Raw genomic sequence first — 20,106 nt, forward strand, 5'->3', positions numbered from 1 at the left:
CAACTGTGACGGAAGAAGGGGCAAGGACATACCAAAGGGATTGGTTAGACATCGGTAAAGAATGACGTGATTGGGCAATTGGCTTCTGGCAGATTCCAGAAGCTGGTGCACTACGAGTATAAAAGGAAGCTGAGGCGAACGCAACGGCAAATCGCTGAGGTTGTCCGTTGTTGGCGTGTAACGGCCGGCTCCTGAAAACTTTCATTTTAATCCTCGAAGTTTTAGAGGGATATCTTGATCGCGTTCCTGCAACCATGTCGGGCAAAGCGCCTGCCATAGGCATCGACTTGGGCACCACATACTCCTGCGTCGGAGTTTTCCAGCACGGGAAAGTGGAGATTATCGCCAACGACCAAGGCAACCGCACTACACCGAGCTATGTTGCCTTTACGGACACTGAACGCCTCATCGGAGATGCAGCCAAGAATCAAGTGGCTATGAATCCCAACAACACCATCTTCGATGCCAAGCGTCTCATCGGCCGCAAATTTGATGACCCTACGGTGCAGTCCGATATGAAGCACTGGCCTTTCCGTGTGGTGAGTGAAGCTGGGAAGCCCAAGGTGCAAGTCGAGTACAAGGGTGAGAACAAGAATTTCTTTCCTGAAGAAATTTCCTCTATGGTATTGACCAAAATGAAGGAAATAGCCGAGGCTTACTTGGGTTGCAAAGTCCAGAGTGCTGTAATTACTGTACCTGCATACTTCAATGACTCCCAACGCCAAGCCACCAAAGATGCAGGTACCATTACAGGTCTCAACGTATTGCGCATCATTAATGAGCCCACGGCCGCTGCCATTGCCTATGGTTTGGATAAAAAAGGGAGCAGAGCAGGTGAGAAGAACGTGCTGATCTTTGACTTGGGTGGTGGCACATTTGATGTTTCCATTTTGACCATTGAAGATGGCATCTTTGAAGTGAAATCTACTGCTGGAGATACCCACTTGGGTGGGGAGGACTTTGACAATCGCATGGTGAGTCACTTTGTGGAGGAATTCAAGCGCAAGCATAAGCGTGACATTGCTGGCAACAAGCGAGCAGTTCGACGGCTCCGCACAGCCTGTGAGAGAGCCAAACGTACCCTGAGCTCCTCCACCCAGGCTTCTATTGAGATTGACTCATTATTTGATGGCATTGATTTCTATACATCCATTACCCGTGCTCGTTTTGAGGAGCTCAATGCTGATCTCTTCCGTGGTACTCTTGAACCTGTGGAGAAGGCTCTTCGTGATGCTAAGCTAGACAAAGGACAGATTAATGAAATTGTTCTGGTTGGTGGCTCAACTCGTATTCCCAAGATCCAAAAGTTGCTCCAAGACTTCTTTAATGGAAAAGAGCTAAACAAAAGCATAAATCCCGATGAAGCTGTAGCATATGGTGCTGCTGTGCAGGCTGCTATTCTGATGGGTGACAAATCAGAAAATGTGCAAGACCTCCTGCTGCTTGATGTAGCACCACTTTCTCTGGGTATTGAGACTGCTGGTGGTGTGATGACTGCCTTAATCAAGCGCAACACAACTATTCCCACCAAGCAAACTCAGACCTTCACTACCTATTCAGACAACCAGAGTAGTGTGCTGGTACAAGTGTATGAGGGTGAGAGAGCCATGACCAAGGACAACAATCTGCTGGGCAAGTTTGACCTGACAGGTATTCCACCTGCACCTCGTGGTGTGCCCCAAATTGAGGTGACATTTGACATAGATGCAAATGGTATCCTCAATGTTACTGCAGTGGACAAGAGCACAGGAAAGGAGAACAAGATTACAATAACTAATGACAAAGGCCGCCTCAGCAAAGATGACATTGACCGCATGGTGCAAGAAGCAGAGCGTTACAAGGCAGAGGATGAGGCTAACCGAGAACGAGTAGTTTCCAAAAATGCCCTGGAATCCTATGCATACAACATCAAGCAGACTGTGGAGGATGACAAGCTGAAAGGCAAGATTAGTGAGCAAGACAGGCAGAGGGTGCTTGAAAAGTGCCAAGAGGTGATCAACTGGCTCGATCGAAACCAGATGGCAGAGAAGGAAGAATTTGAGCATAAGCAGAAGGAGCTAGAGAAGCTTTGTAACCCCATCATTGCCAAATTGTACCAGGGTGCAGGAGCTGCTGGTGCTGGTGCTCCAGGTGGTGGTCCCACTATTGAAGAAGTAGATTAAGCTACCATGGACTGGACTGTATGAGCAATTGCCATCTGCTCTACTCTTTCCCCATGGAGCCTGTGGGTGTGTAAGGGAGGAGGTATTATCTTGCTCTCTACTTTATTGGAAAGCATTGCCAGCTCATTTTGTTGCAGATAAAGTTTGTCTTAGTATTAAGATACCTATGCTAGTTGGTGGATGTTTGGTTTTTCTGTTCACTGTTGTAAATATCTACTTGAGCATTACGATTGAGGGAAGAACATTTCAGAAGAGTATGGAAAATGTTAAACATTAAAAAAAGCCTTATGTTATTTTTTGGCAACTTTTTGGTCTGATTATTTTGAAATTTTGGTAATAAAAGTTATTTGAAGCATACATTTCCTTTTTTTTCCCTTTCTTTCTAAGTGTAAGTTTTTAATAGCATGCAGGGAGCCCTATGTGTTGCTTTTACTTAACAGTAACAGCTCTAATGGTCGAGGTTAAATATTTTATCATGTGCTGATGTTAAAAGATATTGCAGGTAGAATATTTTCATGGGGTTTTGAATTTTCAGAATGCACTGTCTGATAATAGTGACAATAAGTTTACTAAGCAGAAATTTGGCAGGCAGAAGGGGGTGCATTACATTGCCATGCTCAGTCTGACACTACATGCTAGTTAGCAGATGTATTCTGACATAAGTGCCATCTTTGTCTTTGCCAATTAGCAGCAATTAAGTCTTGCTTTCCTTTAATTAAAATTATGCACTAGCCTGCTAAATCCTGTAATAATCCAAATATCACTTGCTTTAAAGTTTAAAAAAAGCTTCAAAAGCAGAGACTGGCTAGATTCATTAAAATACAGAACCATTTCTAATTAATTTTGCTGCCATAACCAGTTGAACAGCTAATGTCAGCATAAAAGTTACCAATTATATAGGACAAAAACTTAAGCTGAGCTTTAGAAAGTGGATGCGAGTGGCTTGATAAAAGAAGCTAAATGGATAACATTTTACAGGGAGATCCTGACACATGGGAAATAGCTGAGGTTAATAAAATCTTTGAAATATAGTTAAGTATTCTAGCTTTTGCATATACCTAAGAAACCATTGAAAAATATGTGCATGCTTGGATATAATTCATGACAAAATGTGCCCAGGGCTGCAGCTGCAGGTTAGGAACTATTAACATTTGGTGTCCTTCGAGACCTTTGGTGTGATTGTTCTGATTATCATCAAATGGGAAAATCAAAATGCTATTTATTGAGGTCAACCCATATTTAATAATCTATTCCAGGTTACTAATGTTCTGCTAGGATAGCCCAAGTTGAATAAGAAAAGTCAACTCTTTAGATACTGAGGTACAACTTCCACAGCACTTGGTCAAACAAGCTACTTGGAGCTGTTAGAAATTCAATGTATAGAGAATTGCAAGTCCCCTTCCATGATTAACTTAACAATTTTCTATGGAAAGGTGGCTGAACTTGGCTGTTACAGCTTAACACTTGATCACACCAACTATCTTTTAAAACTTGGCAATCTAATATTTTTTTCTAAAATACCTGAAGCATCTGAGTAACTTGATCAGTGATATGTATGATAGAGAAAAGATTGATAAAGATCTTAAAATATTTTGGGTACCACAAATCATTTCCAATAGCTTTTTCAAATCATATAACAGTTTAAATTTATTTGCATGTATGTGTGGATAATTGCTTTTTTGGAACAATATAAATTTATGCAGGGTATATTTATTGTACACACATGCACAACCTTTTCTCTATAATTAATATAATTAAACTAATAGCTAGTTATAGACGTTATTCATATAGTATGTTTAGACTGGCAAACAAAAGAATTAGCTAAGTCTAACCAATGTTTAGTTAGCATTAGTCATAGTTTTTTTGTGGGCTGACTGTTCTATAAACAAATCTTGCTAAGTTTCTGGTTCGGTGCATTTTGACACTTCCCCTTGGGTTAATTCAATACCCAGGCTAAAATGCATTCATTCACATAGGATAGTAAAGTTCATTTAAATGACAGAACATTTTCAGAATATAGACTACTTTAATATGTATGCTAAATGCTTTTGTATCTTTGCTGATTCGGGTCTACTGTAAACAATTTATAAGATTCATCTGCCATTTAATATGGATACGAATAAGGGAATATTAATAAAAGCAAGTTTTTATTTCAGTTGCAAGTGGCCCATGACTGAGAAAAGCATCTTCAACACTATTAAATGTACAAAAAAAAAATCTATCTTTCCTTGGATTTAGTTATTTTACCAAAAGATCAAAAGAAATATATTTTTAAAAAATTAGATCAGTGATCCTTTCTAATAGTGCAGGAAGGTCTCACTTAAACCTGTAGGATAGATATGTAGCAGGTATTGCTATGTTAGATAATTTAAGGGCTAGACCTCATCACTTGGAAGTAGCAAAATAGTTTCCCATAGGGAATTTAAACTGATGCAAAATGGATATTTTAGAGAAAGTTTCCCAATTTTGTATGTAATACAAGTTTGGTTAAGTCCTCACTCTTTGTATCCTTTACCATGTTTATGCAGTTTCTTTTAGTGGAAATATAGGGATAAATTGGTCATGTATCACCAACATTTGGCAGGTCAATGTCCTTTCCTATGTACAGCATATTTGAATCTTCAGGTACAGATTTTGTGTGTGTGTGTGTTCCTTCAATTCCCGGCAATTGCTGAGTCAAGTTCCTTTCAGTTTTCTTGGCAAGATTTCAGAAGTGGCTTGCCATTGCCTTGGGCTGAGAGTGACTGGCCCAAGGTCACCTAGCTGACTTTATACCAATGGTAGGACTAGAATTCATGGCTTCCCAGTTGCAACCTGGTGCCTTAATCATTACTTCAAATTGGTTCTTCAGGTGCAATAGTTCAGGTGCAACTTTGTCTTGGCTAGAATTTGGCATCTTCACTCGTTTTCTTTTATTAAATTGTATTGGGACTCCCAATTTCTTGGAATACTATAACATAATATGGTAACAGGATTATTCTCTTAAAAACTACCATGCAAATTATTACTGGCCCAGTGTGATTTGTTTTAGTTCAAAAGTGCCCAATTCTAACAGCTATGTGGGGTTAGTTAATACGTCAAGCTTGTCACAGAATATGTATTTACCGTAACTAGTAGCCACAGCCATTTACATCCCTGACAAGCTGCTTGTACACCTCTGCCCTTGTACTGTATATACAGCGTATATACAATAACAGTGAAATCAAATGTGTATTAATGGCAAGGTATTACTATACTTTTTGCCACCGTTGGCAGTTTTACAATTAAAAATATTAAAATGCTTTTGGGGTGTGTTTTATGGTAGAGAATTCCAAAATTCAATCTTAACCTGCTCCTGCATGTTTTTTTTTTTCTATCACAGCAGCCTCATAAATTACCTTATCTTTAGAGCAACAAAACTAGTATGGTATATTTTCACTAATGTGTATTAAATAAGCAGAATTCTTTCTTCAGAATTTTTTTGTAAAACTCGTATGTTCACTTCTATGCAGAACTGCAAGAAAAAAGAGAGACTTTAGACATTGGCTTAAGCAACATATTTTGCTAAATCATAAGCCAATTGTGGCATATTCAAGATATTACACCTTATTGTGATAAGCCAGCTGTTTCCTCTCTACAGAGAAGCACACAGGAATATTGATCCATAATCTGCTAGTAGTAAGAAAATATCTGACTTTTATAGTCATATTTTGCAAACTCTTCTACAATACTTCCTATTCCTACTTCATGAGCAAACATGTTTATTACCCTAGATTGTTTCCTTTTGGAAAAATCCCCAATTGCACTGAATTCTTATATACAGATTTGTACTATTGTATGCTAGGGTGTGTATGCATAGATCAGATCAGTTCTAGCAAGGAGGCTAATGAAACATCCTCTTGGATAAACAGGTTTGTTAAACTGTTTGCAAAAAGCAAACAGGGTCCACCCTATTAATAGGAAACTTTAATTGTATGCATGCCTGGAAATTGCTGCTAGCCCCAGCTTGATCATATTTGCATGTCAGCAAATGTTACTGTTTTTTTAAACCTTTTCTGACCAGATCAAAAACTTGTGAATGCTGAAATAAAAATATTTGAAACTGAAACATACCAAACAAATGAACCAGCTGATGTTTTTCAGTATCTTAAGATCGCTATCACTACATGTTATGCAAATTTATTAGTCTGATTCTAGAAATGTTCAAGACACCAGGTAAATTATGTTTCCACCATGTTCAAAATCCAATTAAGCCACTTGGACACAATTCTATGACCATCTTAAAGTCTTGATATGAAAGAGCTTCTTGGGTAAATATTCTCATAACATTCTTGGGCTTCTGGTAGACAGAAGATTTGATTCCTCAGGATTTGTGGAAGCCAGTATTCCTGTTGGTGTATGAATTGTTCTGAAGCATTCTGGTTATAGTATAAAGAATATTCTTCACTGTATTCTACACCATTTTTATTGGCTTTTTATAGATACATATTATTAGTTAACTGCCCAGAATTAGCTGTTTAACAGTTTAAGACAGGTGGCCATATACATTTTGTAAAAAAGTAAGTCTGTGTGCTGTTCTTTTATACATAATACATAGTTGAGAAAGCCAGAATCCTGCTCTTGGACGCCTTTCCTATCTTGATCTTGTGGTTGAAATTTGGAAAACCTTTTTGTAAACAGTACAGAGTCCTTACTTAACTCTGTATTGTTGACTTGGCAATTTGGACTGGCAACTCCATCACTAATCAATGTGGTCATTAAGTGAAAAATTATGTGACTCTATCAGATTTCCAACATCAGTTTCGCTATGGTCATTAAACGATTCATCTGCTGTAATTAAGCTGGCCTGCTGCCTTCTCTTACTTTGCTTGTCAGAAGCCAGGTGTGAAGCTCACAAGTGGTGATTTCATGATTGGGGAATGCTGTGACTGTTTAAATGTGCATTATTATGAAGCGCCCAAATTGCAGTCAACTGACAGTAGGGATGCTGCAACAGTCATAAATTCAAGGACTATAAAGCTACTTTTTCAGTGCCATGGTAAATTCAAACAGTCACAAAACAGGACAGTTGTTAAGCAAGGACTACTTGTAATTTTTAAAGGAGTACATTTCACCTGACATTTGTGTTTCCTGCCACTAGCTCCACTTTACATTTTGCAAAAAGTTGGATGTTATAGCAGTGTTTCTCATCAACTTTTAAGAAGTGGGAATTTCAACTCAACAGCAGAGTTCCCTAGTTAACATAAGCTTTTGTGGATCACATACTGTATGCATGATTGATAAATATTGTGGTCAACAATACATTTGGCCAAAATAAATATTAGTTTTTAAGTTTCCAGACAATCTCTTGGTTTTGATGCAAAAGACTATCATTGCAATAAGTCTTGAACTTATTTTGGATGTATGTTGACAAATGAAAGAAACAGTTCTCTTTCTTTTCTCAAATTCTCTGCTTTAATTGCCCTTCACTTTTGTATATCATTTTAACCTTTCCCTATAAATAAAATGCCTACTAATACACTGCCATTTACATTTTACTATTCTCATAGAATTTCTACAGCAAATGCACAGTCAGTTAAAATTATGGGCAGTGAGATATGGGCAATGAAATAAAACTAGATTTGAGATAAAACCTCATCTAAGTGATGTAGTTTTTTCTGTAATCTTGATTAATTTACTTTCTTATTTTTAGGTCTTCATCTACAAAATGTGTACTTTTAATTATGTAAAGAGTGATGATCAAGGATTAATAAGGATTAGAAAGGCCCAAAGCACTCAGCATATAATAAATGGGAAGAGTTTGCAAAAGTCAAAATTTCAATTACGGATAACAATGCTAAGTAATTTGCTAGAACACAGTCTATTTCAGCAGTGTCTCCAAATGGTATGTTTATGATTAAAGGTTATTTCTTGATAGACTAGTCACAAAACAAATTCCCAGAAACATTAAAATGGATGGCAAACCTTTTACAAAGAAGAAAATAAAGACCAGCTGGTTATTCCAGTTTTTCTAAATTTAAGTTCTTTCTGAGGTTATTGAGCTGAAGACTTTGATACAAACCAAAGTTGTCATTCACTATTAAACTCAAAAGTTCTTTAAAGCCCTTCCCATGCCTGCAGGATTGAGGAGGGCTGGTCTTGTTAATCATGTAAAGCAGTATCTCTATAGTGTGAAATGGCTTATGTTATACTTTAAGATGCAAGCTAAACACTATTCACTTCTCTAAATTTAAAATCTCTGGATATCTGTTGCAAGACAGTAATGAGAAATGATTTGAAGAGAATACAAAATATGCTTTCATGTGTGACATACTTAAAAAACAGGCAAAGCTTTGTTTTAACTATTGCAGTTGCCATTCTGGGTTTTTTTTTTGTTTTTTTACTATAACCTATGAGCATTCCAAATTATGTATTTGGTCACAGAACAGTAAACCCTTGGCTTGCAACCTTAATCCAATTATGAGAATTTCTCTTCCTGACAAACCTTTCTCTTACTCTTCCTAACCAAAAAGCAAAGGGCATAGAAGATGATATGATCAAATGGAAAAGTACAGAGCAATAACTCAGAATGAATTTCGTAAGAGAAAATTCTTAGGTTCCATTCCTAAGGCTAGGAACTGCTTTTAGAGAACAGAAGACAGCATTTGGCAGGTAATCAGCTGGCACAGAAATAAATAAATGGCAGCTGCTTTACTGGGAATTAATTTAGCAGGGTTCAGTTCAGTATAAAGGTAGTTCTGAATGAATATTCTCTGGAAAGCCAGAGCTGACATCGTCTTATTAACCAGATATATAAAGTTATAAATGTCCCATCTATTCATATCCTTTCCAATGTCCATTGATAAGCAGGTATAATTTTGAATATGTACAAAGGTTGAATATTATAAGTCTCCAACAGATGTGCTGATATGCTAGAAACTGATGTCTTTAGAATATCATCTTTTGCTTCAGTTTATGGAAGCTGCTGTGAGAAAGAGCTTCAACTGAAATTTACTGCTGAATGCAAGTAGTTTATGGTAATGACTGTTGATATGAATTCTGTGCATCATTGAGCCAAGAAATGAAAAGGAAATAAACAGATAACTGATTTGTTTAATCAAAAATAATTTAGATCTCTTGTGTCAAGGACCAACACATTTTGCATGAAACAGGTTGATGAACTGGTTAATAACAACTGATGGATTACTCAAAGGGAAACTGCTTTCAAGCTTGCCTTTTCACAAGAACATATGGCTCATGTTATTGATGTCTTCACTACTGGACTGTTTTGTGCAAGATGGGTTTTGTTAAGGATATTGGTGTTGTGTTACCAACCAGCAGAGTAAATGCACAAGGAAACGTTGCTGAGAGTAATGAATAAGAGATATGCAAACTGGTTTATCAAAAGCTTACTTTATAGTAGAAAAACAGTCTCATAGTCTTTAAACAAATTCCAAGTCTTTGCCAGTTGAATCAGTCCAGTAGTTACAGATATCTTCTTACCAAACAAACATTAGTTGGTTAGAATAACAAACTCACTCTGGTTCACAAACCACGATGGTAGCAGATCCATCAAACGATGATTAGCAGATAGCAACTCCTCTCAATGGCAGCATATCATACTCTGGTAGCATATCACATCAGCTTCATCATCAATACGTTACAATACCTTGCTTAAATACTCTAACAAACAAGCATTACCTAATTACAGCATGACTCAGCATTACAATGAATACCTTTAAAGTAACATAATACATTTACAGATTAAAGTTACAGTACACTTATATTGCCTGGACAACTTAGTTAGGCTCAAACCATATCCTAACAGGTTTCTTGTATGTGAATAACAGAAATGAAAGTTCAAGAGTTGACATTTTCCAACAATTGTGTCCTGTTAGAAGAACAAGGCAAATAATTTATTCAAAACATTGTGTCAGGCAGCGAAACATGAGCTTATCATTATGATCCAACAATGAATATCCAATGAATATCATTACAAAAGTTCACCTGTGATGTGGGGGGAGATAAAACCCAGGCTTTGGCAGGAAAATAACATATAGCTTTTTGGCATGCAGGAGGTGTTATTCACATGGATTTCTTTGAACCTGGCACTAGGATCAACTCAAAACTGAAATCTTTGAAACAATTGTTAAACACAGCTTGGAGCACAAAAAAGAATTTTTGCTGCAATTTGACAATGCTAGGTCTCACACTTCACAATCCATTCAGGAGGTAATTAAGAAGTTAGGGCTCACCTTCTCTTACCCAAAATTGAGATTTCTTCATGGGCATCTGTTTGATTCAAATGAAGAGGTGTAAGGACTGTCAGCATGTGGTTAAAGAGACAAAGTTTGGATATATTTCATGATGGAAGCTTGTCAATCTTTGACAGAATAGCACATAGTGGTGATTATCTAGTGAAACAAGTAACAGAAGAGCTACAGTCAGGTCCAGAAATATTGGGACATTGACACAATTCTAACATCTTTGGCTCTATACACCACCACAAAGGAGTTGGAATGAAACAAACACAATGTACCTTAACTGCAGACTGTCAGCTTTAATTTGAGGGTATGTACATCCAACTCAGGTGAACGGTGTAGGACTTACAGCAGTTTGCATATGTGCCTCTCACTTGTTAAGGGACCAAAAGTAATGGGACAGAATAATAATCATAAATCAAACTTTCCCTTCTTAATACTTGGTTGCAAATCCTTTGCAGTCAATCACAGCCTGAAGTCTGGAACACATAGACATCACCAGACGCTGGGTTTCATCCCTGGTGATGCTCTGCCAGGCCTCTACTGCAACTGTCTTCAGTTCCTGCTTGTTCCTGGGGCATTTTCCCTTCAGTTTTGTCTTCAGCAAGTGAAATGCATGCTCAATGGGATTCAGGTCAGGTGATTGACTTGGCCATTGCATAACATTCCACTTCTGTCCCTTCAAAACCTCTTTGGTTGCTTTTGCAGTATGCTTTGGGTCATTGTCCATCTGCACTGTGAAGCGCCGTTCAATGAGTTCTGCAGCATTTGGCTGAATGTGAGCAGATAATATTGCCCAAAACACTTCAGAATTCATCCTGCTGCTTTTGTCAGCAGTCACATCATCAATAAATACAAGAGAACCAGTTCCATTGGCAGCCATACATGCCCACACCATGACACTACCACCACCATGCTTCACTGATGAGGTGGTATGCTTAGGATCATGAGCAATTCCTTTCCTTCTCCATACTCTTCTCTTCCCATCACTCTGGTACAAGTTGATTTTGGTCTCATCTGTCCATAGGATCTTGTTCCAGAACTGTGAAGGCTTTGTTAGATGATGTTTGGCAAACTCTAATCTGGCCTTCCTGTTTTTGAAGCTCACCAATGGTTTACATCTTGTGGTGAACCCTCTGTATTCACTCTGGTGAAGTCTTCTCTTGATTGCTGACTTCGACACACATACACCTACCTCCTGGAGAGTGTTCTTGATCTGGCCAACTGTTGTGAAGGGTGCTTTCTTCACCAGGGAAAGAATTCTTCGGTCATCCACCACACTTGTTTTCCGTGGTCTCCCAGGTCTTTTGGTGTTGCTGAGCTCACCGGTGCATTCCTTCTTTTTGAGAATGTTTCAAACAGTTGTTTTGGCCACGCCTAATGTTCTTGCTATCTCTCTGATGGGTTTGTTTTGTTTCTTCAGCCTAATGATGGCTTGCTTCACGGATAGTGACAGCTCTTTGGATCTCATCTTGAGAGTTGACAGCAACAGATTCCAAATGCAAATAGCACACTTGAAATGAACTCTGGGCCTTTTATCTGCATATTATAATTGGGGTAATGAGGGAATATCACACACCTGGCCATGGAACAGCTGAGAAGCCAATTGTCCCATTACTTTTGATCCCTTAACAAGTGGGAGGCACATATACAAACTGCTGTAAGTCCTACACCGTTCACCTGAGTTGGATGTACATATCCTCAAATTAAAGCTGACAGTCTGCAGTTAACGCACATTGTTTTTGTTTCATTCCAACTCCGTTGTGGTGGTGTATAGAGCCAAAGATGTTAGAATTGTGTCGATGTCCCAATATTTCTGGACCTGACTGTAATTTAAGAATTATTTCCCTGTTTCACTTGTTAATATATCCCTATTGAAACTAAAGTTAATCAGGTATTCCTTTTAATTTTCATAATAGATGGTTTATAGGTATGCCAAAAAATCAAAATAGCTTGTTATATCTTCTTTGCCAACAAGGGGAGCTGATCATCTTTTAGCATCTGGGTGTTGTGATATGTTAAAACAAGTAGGTAAAAGACATCTCTCTCTTACGTACATGTATATATACACATACATACATATGATATATCACGTATTTGTAATGCCCATATACCATTTTATTTTGTTACTTAAAAACTTTCCCAATTTCAAACTGCCATAGCAAGAATATGATGGATAATGAATATTCTGCTAGACTTTTCTATAGCATTGATTTCATAATGGACAATCAGATAACATAATAACAGAGTTGGAAGGGATCTGCAACCCCCTGTAGAAGCAGGAGACTCTATACTATTTCAGACAAGTGGCTGTCCAGGCTCTTCTTAAACGCCTCCAGTGATGGAGCATCCACAATTTCTGAAGTCAAGTTAATTGTTCTCACAGTTAGGAAATTTCTTCTTAATGCTAGGTTGCTTCTGTGTGTTTGTATTATATTGATATTAATATTGATGAAATACACAGTATTTCTCAGTTGCAACTGAGAAATGCAGAAACATGATAGAAAATGAAAGCTAAAATGTCTGAAGCATTAGTAAGGAAGATACGCTAAAGGTATATAAAATTATAAACCAGATAAATAAAATAACAATCAGTAGGTACTATTTAGGCCATTGAGTCCAACCCCTCTACTCCCCATTCCCCATCTTTGCTGCAAGGATCCAAGCAAAACCATCCCAGGCAGACATCTAGCCTCAGCATGAAGACATCAGGTGAAAAAAAGCCACCTACCTCTTTGGGTGATGCTATTGTTGAACTGCTCTTAGGAGTTGGACTTTATAAAGATTTGCAATGTATTGTCTGGGATACTTGAAAACAACCATCTTTATAAAGCAAATTTAAAAACAGAAGTTTTCTACTGAGGATTGGTAGTTTCCAAGTTGGAATAATTTAAAAAGGGAATTAAATTTTGACAGATGAAACTATACTTGGCTACTAAATACCAAATCTATATTGTGTCCAGAATCAAAGTCAACAGCTTTCTCAAATCTAGCTTCTGGGAAGTATGTGCAAGAGCATCTAGTTGGATACTGATTTAATTGGGAGTGCATTTTGATTCAATTTATTTTAACAGTTATTGGTCTAATGAATGGGCATGATACTGTAGCCTTAACAAACAGAAGCAGATGAAGGAACATTTCTGTTTGGATTCTGCTTTCATTGCAATTACAAGGCTTAACTTGTTTCCCTATCAGTTTCTCTGTCTGTTCTTAATAAATATGCATTGTTGCTGCCAAACGTCCAGAATATCTTTGGCAATAGCAATAGCAACTGCAAACACAAAAGAACACTGTGGTCTTCTCAGGAAAGGTCAAAGAACTAAAACAAAGGAGCAATGAAAGCTTGAGCAAATTTTACAGATATGGCATAGTTGTACATGGTGATGTACGTTAAAAAGATGACTTAAATTTAAGAATAGAAATAGGCAAACTCTAAAGTCACTTGGCCTTCTTCTGATTGAAGCAATGTGCATTCCTTCTAACTCTTTTCTGCAGTCATGGATTCTAAGCATATGTAGCAAGATCCATTTAACATTCATGATTATGAAGAAAACACATGTTTTATACATTTTTATAATACTTGCTTTTTATCCAAGTCCTTTAACACTGATTGGCAAGAGAATGTGCTTTGATACATCTGTATGATTGTGAAACTACATTCTAATGACATTTAAAAAAATAAAACATGAAAATTCATTGAGGGCCTGGATTATTATTGTAGTAATCAATTTGGTGACCTCAAAGATACTTCTTGTCAGGGGTTCCTCTCTGTTATCAGAATTGTGCCTGCACTTCTATGCTTTCTAACTTGTCCCTGTTTTGTTCCAGCTGGAAAAGATGTCGGATAACACTGGGTAAGAATCATATTTTTCTTTATTAAAAAAAGCCCAAGTTGGGTGGGTGGCTGCCCAAAACCACTGCCAACACCCCCTTCCTTTACTTGTATCTTTTTAGCATATGATAACAGTAGGCACATTCTTGCTTGGTTTCATTATTTTTTAGACAACTACTTGCTTCTTTTATCTTATATCTACTACACAAGTCTACATCATCCTCTGTAAATACTGGTATGTGTCTGGCACATCTAAAAACAGTATTTGGCATCAAATCTATATTTGTTAAATTTCTAAAGCAGGGAGCATCACATTTTTATATGAGGTTTATAAAAGGAAGAGAAAAACCTATACCCTGAAGGCAAAGTGAAAACAACACTCCAAAATACAACACAACCCACAAATTACAGTACCTAAAGATAAATTTATTTTGAAATAAAGCAGCTGTCAAGTGTATCCTGATTTTTCCAACATATCCTTTATACTTTCTCTTCTCAATCAAGCTTGTTGCTGAATAGGTGGATCTGTTGAAACAGTAGCTTTCCAAACTATTGGATCACAGTTCTTAGAATAGCTGCCTGGGTATTCTGGGAGTCCAACTATTATTATAGCTGGTCACAGAGTCAGCCAGATATTTAGATTGAATTAGACCACTCCTTCCCAAGAACCTAAGGCAGGCAGGTGTTTAATTATAGTAAGTTATTGTTAAAATTATTAAAGTTATATATTATGGTCGGTCATAGAGTCTGACAGATGTTTTTGGCATTTGTATTCCATTGTAGAGTTTTTAAAGACCTGGGATAAGTGAATGTTTGGTGATGCTGAAGTTATATAGCAGCATATCAGCTGTTCAAAGTAAAGCTACCTTTTGCAATTTACTAATGGCAATTCTATTGATCACCACTGGTGTTCAAATGGTGTTCCAGATATTTTGGGATTGCACTCAAGGCACCTATTACTATTAGTATTATCTTTGCTTTCTTTTATCACAGTCCTTCTGCGTTCGACTTCTATATGCAGGTTTTTGATTTCTGGGATTTTCTCCTGTCCTTTTTCTTTTTGCTGTCTCCATGTAGAACATTGATTATTGTTCGGAATAATATTGCTTCATCGACATACGGATTATTGTTGTTAAATACTACTCCAGTGAATTCCGGAGGCATTGAACTGAGGAAAGCAGAGAATTATGTGTACTTACGTGCCTTGACTCAGCTAAGTAATATTAGGAAGGGTTGGATTAAAGCAGAGAACTAAGATTCGTCTTTCCTGAAGGAACTCAAGGTGCCCCACGGCAGTGCTTCTTTTTCCAAGCTGATTCGCACAGCGAGAGGGAGGTTGGCCCAAGAAACGACTGGCCCAAAGTTATTTAGTGCTTTTCCAGAATAAAATATGCCAGTCCTGAAGTTCAGCATCTATACCAAGATGATTCAGTCACTAAGTTCTTTGTTACAGACGAGTGTATATATATGTGGGGTGATGGTGGTGGGGTGGGGTAAGCAAAAATCACAAATTTAAAGGAAAGGGCAATGTTCTATTTCATTCAGCCGCCACCATTTTTGTAATTTTTTCTGCATATTACTCTTAGGAGACCTCTCTCCTCCTCCCCCTGCCCCCCGCCCCCATTTCAAAACTGTTTAAACTGCCACCCGCGGCCAGGCAGTTTTGCTCTTCCGCAGTGCGAGGGGACCTGAGGGAGGGGCAGTGAGATGGGGGAGTGGGTGTTTCAAGAAGTTTAATCAAAATGCAGTTAACAGTGATAAGCCATCATTAAGAGTATACATATACATATACCTATACATATACATTTGTTTTCTGAGGTTTTCGTGGGTGTTTATATGTAGGTCTTTGGTTATTTGGTAATTTTCTTATGGCGTAAGAAAATGCAGGAGAAAACCCGAATGACCAAAGACCTACACACACACACACACACACACACACACACACACACACACACACACATATGTACATACATACATACATACATACATACATACATACATACACATATATATATATGACAGGAACCGGAAATACCTCACAGGAGCAACTGGAGGCAACTCCTAGAGAGACAGGAAATGCATCTCAGAATAAAGCTGCCTACACAGCTGACATAACCACTGTAGCATCTTCCCTTTTCATATTACATAAACAATATTATAAGCATTGTAAAACATTGTAAAAGTTCCGATGAAAACAACTGTAACATCATCTCCTTTTCATATTAACACAAACTAACACATATTAGAAACATCATAAAACATTATAAGCATTGTAAAACATTATAAAACATTATAAAACATAAAACATTATAAAACATTATAAAACATTGTAAAAGTTCAGATTGTAAAAGAGGAGAATATCAACACTTTCTACAGATTAAGTCTGTCAGGTGGTCACGAACATCTGCCACTACAGGTGACGACTGGCCCTTTTGCGCCAACTGGCTCTCTTTGCACTACGGGCTTCTCCGACCTCACTGAGACCGCTGGTATCTTCTCGCCACTTACTGGGGTGTCCGGCATTTGACTGCTATCGGGTATATCCGCTTACTCCAAGCTCTCATCAACATTGGTCTGAGGCCCCACCCCTGTGCATTCCTTATTGTCAATGGGTAAGTGTGGCATAGTAATACCAGATGCATCTGGCCTGTCCACAGGATATGTAAAATCGGGCTGCTCAGCTATGCGCAAATCTACCCGATTGCGATGATTTATTTATTTATTTTATTTATTTTATTTATATACTGCCCTACTCCCGAAGGACTCAGGGTGGTGAACAGCGAAACAATAAAAATACATAGATACAAAGTTTAAAAACAAAGTAAAATCGAATTAAACAATTTGGCCCAGACAAATTAAAATGATGATATAGAGTTCCTTCAATGTCCACTAAATAGGAGCGTGGAGCCACTTGTTGTAATCAGCTACCCATTTTCCAGTGGCCTGTTCGATCTCCAGGCAGCGGTCTCATCCAAATCCATTCCCCAATCTTTAATTCTGGGAAATCTCTAGCTGATTTATCATATCTTGCCTTGACCGCTTGTCTCTTCAGCCGTAACTTTCCTGGAACCTCTTGCATCACAGAGGGCTCAAGCAGCTTTTTGCCACTGGTAAGGGTGTCTTTAGTCTCCTTGACATCAGTCTCTGTGCTAGACCATGCCCTCAGTTGGGGTATTTCTCCAATGTAGAATGGCTTTTCATGGGTCTTTACCTTCACTGTGAGCTTTCCTACATAGATTCTTAGCGATCTTCACAGCTGATTCAGCTTTGCCGTTGGCTTGTGGATGACGCGGTGAAGAGGTCACATGCTCGAACTCCCACTCAGCGGCAAATTTCCTAAATTGCAGGCTCATAAACTGAGGACCATTATCGAGATCACTTTATCTGGTTGGCTAAGACGTGCAAACTGAGTCTTGCATCTCTTAATGGTAGTCTCAGCCGAACACTCAGGAAGGGGTTCGATTTCCCAAAAGTCAGAGTAATGATCAACTAATATTAGGTACTCTTTTCCTGCATAGTTGAACAAGTCCATACTAGCAATCTGCCAAGGGGGTGATGGTATCTCATGTGACATCATGGTTTCTTTTTGTTGCGAATATGCATATTCATTGCAGGTGGAACAATTGCTAACAAAGTCCTTGATTTCGCCTTGCATGTTGGGCCAGTAAAGCGTGTCATGGGCTTGTCTATAGCATGCCTCTCCACCAATATGGCTCGAGTGTATGCGCAACAGCATCTCTGCTCTCAGTGACTTTGGCACTATGACTCTTGGACCCTTGTACAAGATTCCATTTTGTACGGTGATCTCATCTCTAAAAGACCAATATTCCCTCACTATTGCAGGAACTGCCTCCTTCTCATCCAGCCACCCACTCAGAATGATAGCCTTCAGTGCCTGTAAAGCTACATCAGTACCTGTGTGCTGCCTAAGCTGACATAGGCACTGATTTGTGACATTAAGATATTCTCCTTGATTAACTTCGGCAAAGAAAGTTTGCTCCTGTTGCAACCAGCAAACCATCTGATGCTCGTGTTCTCCTCCAAGTGTCACCTGATCTAACATAGCCCTACTCAGGGCATCACTGATATACATTTCACGTCCTGGCTTGTAGACAACATTGAGGTTGTAATTCTGTAAGCTAAGCATCATGCTCTGCAGCCGTTTAGGAGCACACAAAAGGGGCTTCTTGATTGTATCCCGGGCATAAAGATAATGATCGAAATACTGGCAGGCAAATACAATACTTAAGAATTCTTTTTCAATTTGAGCATAATTCAACTCGGCAGAAGAGAGCGCTCTGGATGCATATGCAACCGGCTGACCTTCTTGCAATAGGCAACATCCTAGGCCATTTTTGCTCGAGTCAGTTTGAATAGTAACGGTCTTTGTAACATCATAATATTTTAACACTGGAGCAATGGTGACCAAGCGTTTTGTCTCCTGTACTGCCTGGTCATGCTTGGGAAGCCAGTGCCAAACTGCATCTTTGTCCAGAAGGCGTCTCAATGGCTGACACACCACTGACAGGTGCGGCAGAATTATTTGCAAATGAATTTTAAAGCTGCATTTTATGCTGGTGCTTGTGTTGATAATTCGTCATACTTGGCTATTGTTTAGAGACTGTATTGACACAATCATTAACCCGCTCTAGAGCTCTCAGCCATTTGTCAATAAGTTCTATAGTCTGACACATCTCAATTGAGGACCCAGTTTGTGGGGGCAATAAACTGACTTTGTATAAATATACAAAAGTATGAAGGCTATTGCTTAACGCATTGTAAGCCGCCCTGAGTCTCCGGAGAAGGGCGGCATATAAATCAAATTATATATATATATAAAATTGCTGCTTGTAAGCTTAAATTATGCTCCCTCAAGAGGTGGCGGCATGTGCTTTCACTGGTAAAGCCCCAAACTATTTTGTCCTGAATGAGTTCATCCCTTAAAGGGCCATAGTCACAGCTTGTAGCCTTTTCCCTTAAGTGTGTGATGAAGATATCTATTGTTTCACCTTCTTCTTGCTTGCAGCTGCCGAATATATATCTTTTATGAATGACATTTTTAAGAAGTCTAAAATAAACCTCTAAAGCAGGGGTCACCAACCTTTCGGACCTCAGGGACCACTAAATTCATAATTTTAAATCCCACAGACCACTAATACGATCTGCCTAATGACCAGCTGGGTGGGCATGGCAAGGTGGTCATGTGACTGGGTGGGCATGGCCAACTCGATGTCACTCATGTTGAGGGACACCTTGCCAGCCTCTACTCACCACTCCTCACTTGCCCGCTGAGCTCCTTAGGGCCCCAACAGGAAGCAGTTGCTGGAGCTAAGCAGCCACCATGAGAAAGACTTGGCAAAACAGCTGGCTCAGTTCAAATTGGATCTGACCAAGAAGGAGGCTCAGCAGAAGCACCTCACTGAGGACTACGAGCATAGGCTTTCCAAGCAGACGGAAGACCTGCAGGAGTGCAAGGCCAGTACCAGCACCTGGAGGCTCAGCGGGCTAAGTTGGTCAGCCAGTTCCAGGCCATGATGCTGTCCCACTGGAACAAGGACCTCTGGCTCCTTTCCACCAGCGGCACTTCCCTCCAGCCTTCGCCCAAAGCCCCAAACCAGGAGGCTGAAGAAGACCCTAAGTCAGAATTTCTGCCCCACTCCGACCTGCACAAAAAGACCCAGAGGGGGAGACTCTCTGCAGCAACACAAACATTCATTGCATGTATCCGGCTCAGGGGCTGTAGTTTGAGGACCCCTGATTTAGTGCAATATAAAAAATACAAATAATTTTTCTGCGGACCACCAAAATTTTCTCGCGGACCACCAGTTGGTGACCGCTGCTCTAAAACATCTAGGATAGCTTTGATGTCGCTTTTTTGCTCCTCAGTGATGGT

At 38.9% G+C, this 20,106-nt stretch overlaps 1 protein-coding gene across 1 annotated transcript; it reads left to right on the top strand.

Annotated features, from left to right (window-relative positions):
• Window positions 1-148: 148 nt before the first annotated feature.
• Window positions 149-2,519, top strand: HSPA2 (heat shock protein family A (Hsp70) member 2). The gene has a single exon (XM_034433580.2). The coding sequence runs from the start codon at window positions 255-257 to the stop codon at window positions 2,160-2,162; it is 1,908 nt and encodes a 635-aa protein (XP_034289471.1). The 5' UTR covers window positions 149-254; the 3' UTR covers window positions 2,163-2,519.
• Window positions 2,520-20,106: the final 17,587 nt, after the last annotated feature.

The sequence above is a fragment of the Pantherophis guttatus genome, chromosome 1 (genome assembly GCF_059756535.1).
Source record: "Pantherophis guttatus breed Tessera chromosome 1, ASM5975653v1, whole genome shotgun sequence".
Classification (NCBI taxonomy): Eukaryota; Metazoa; Chordata; class Lepidosauria; order Squamata; family Colubridae; genus Pantherophis; species Pantherophis guttatus.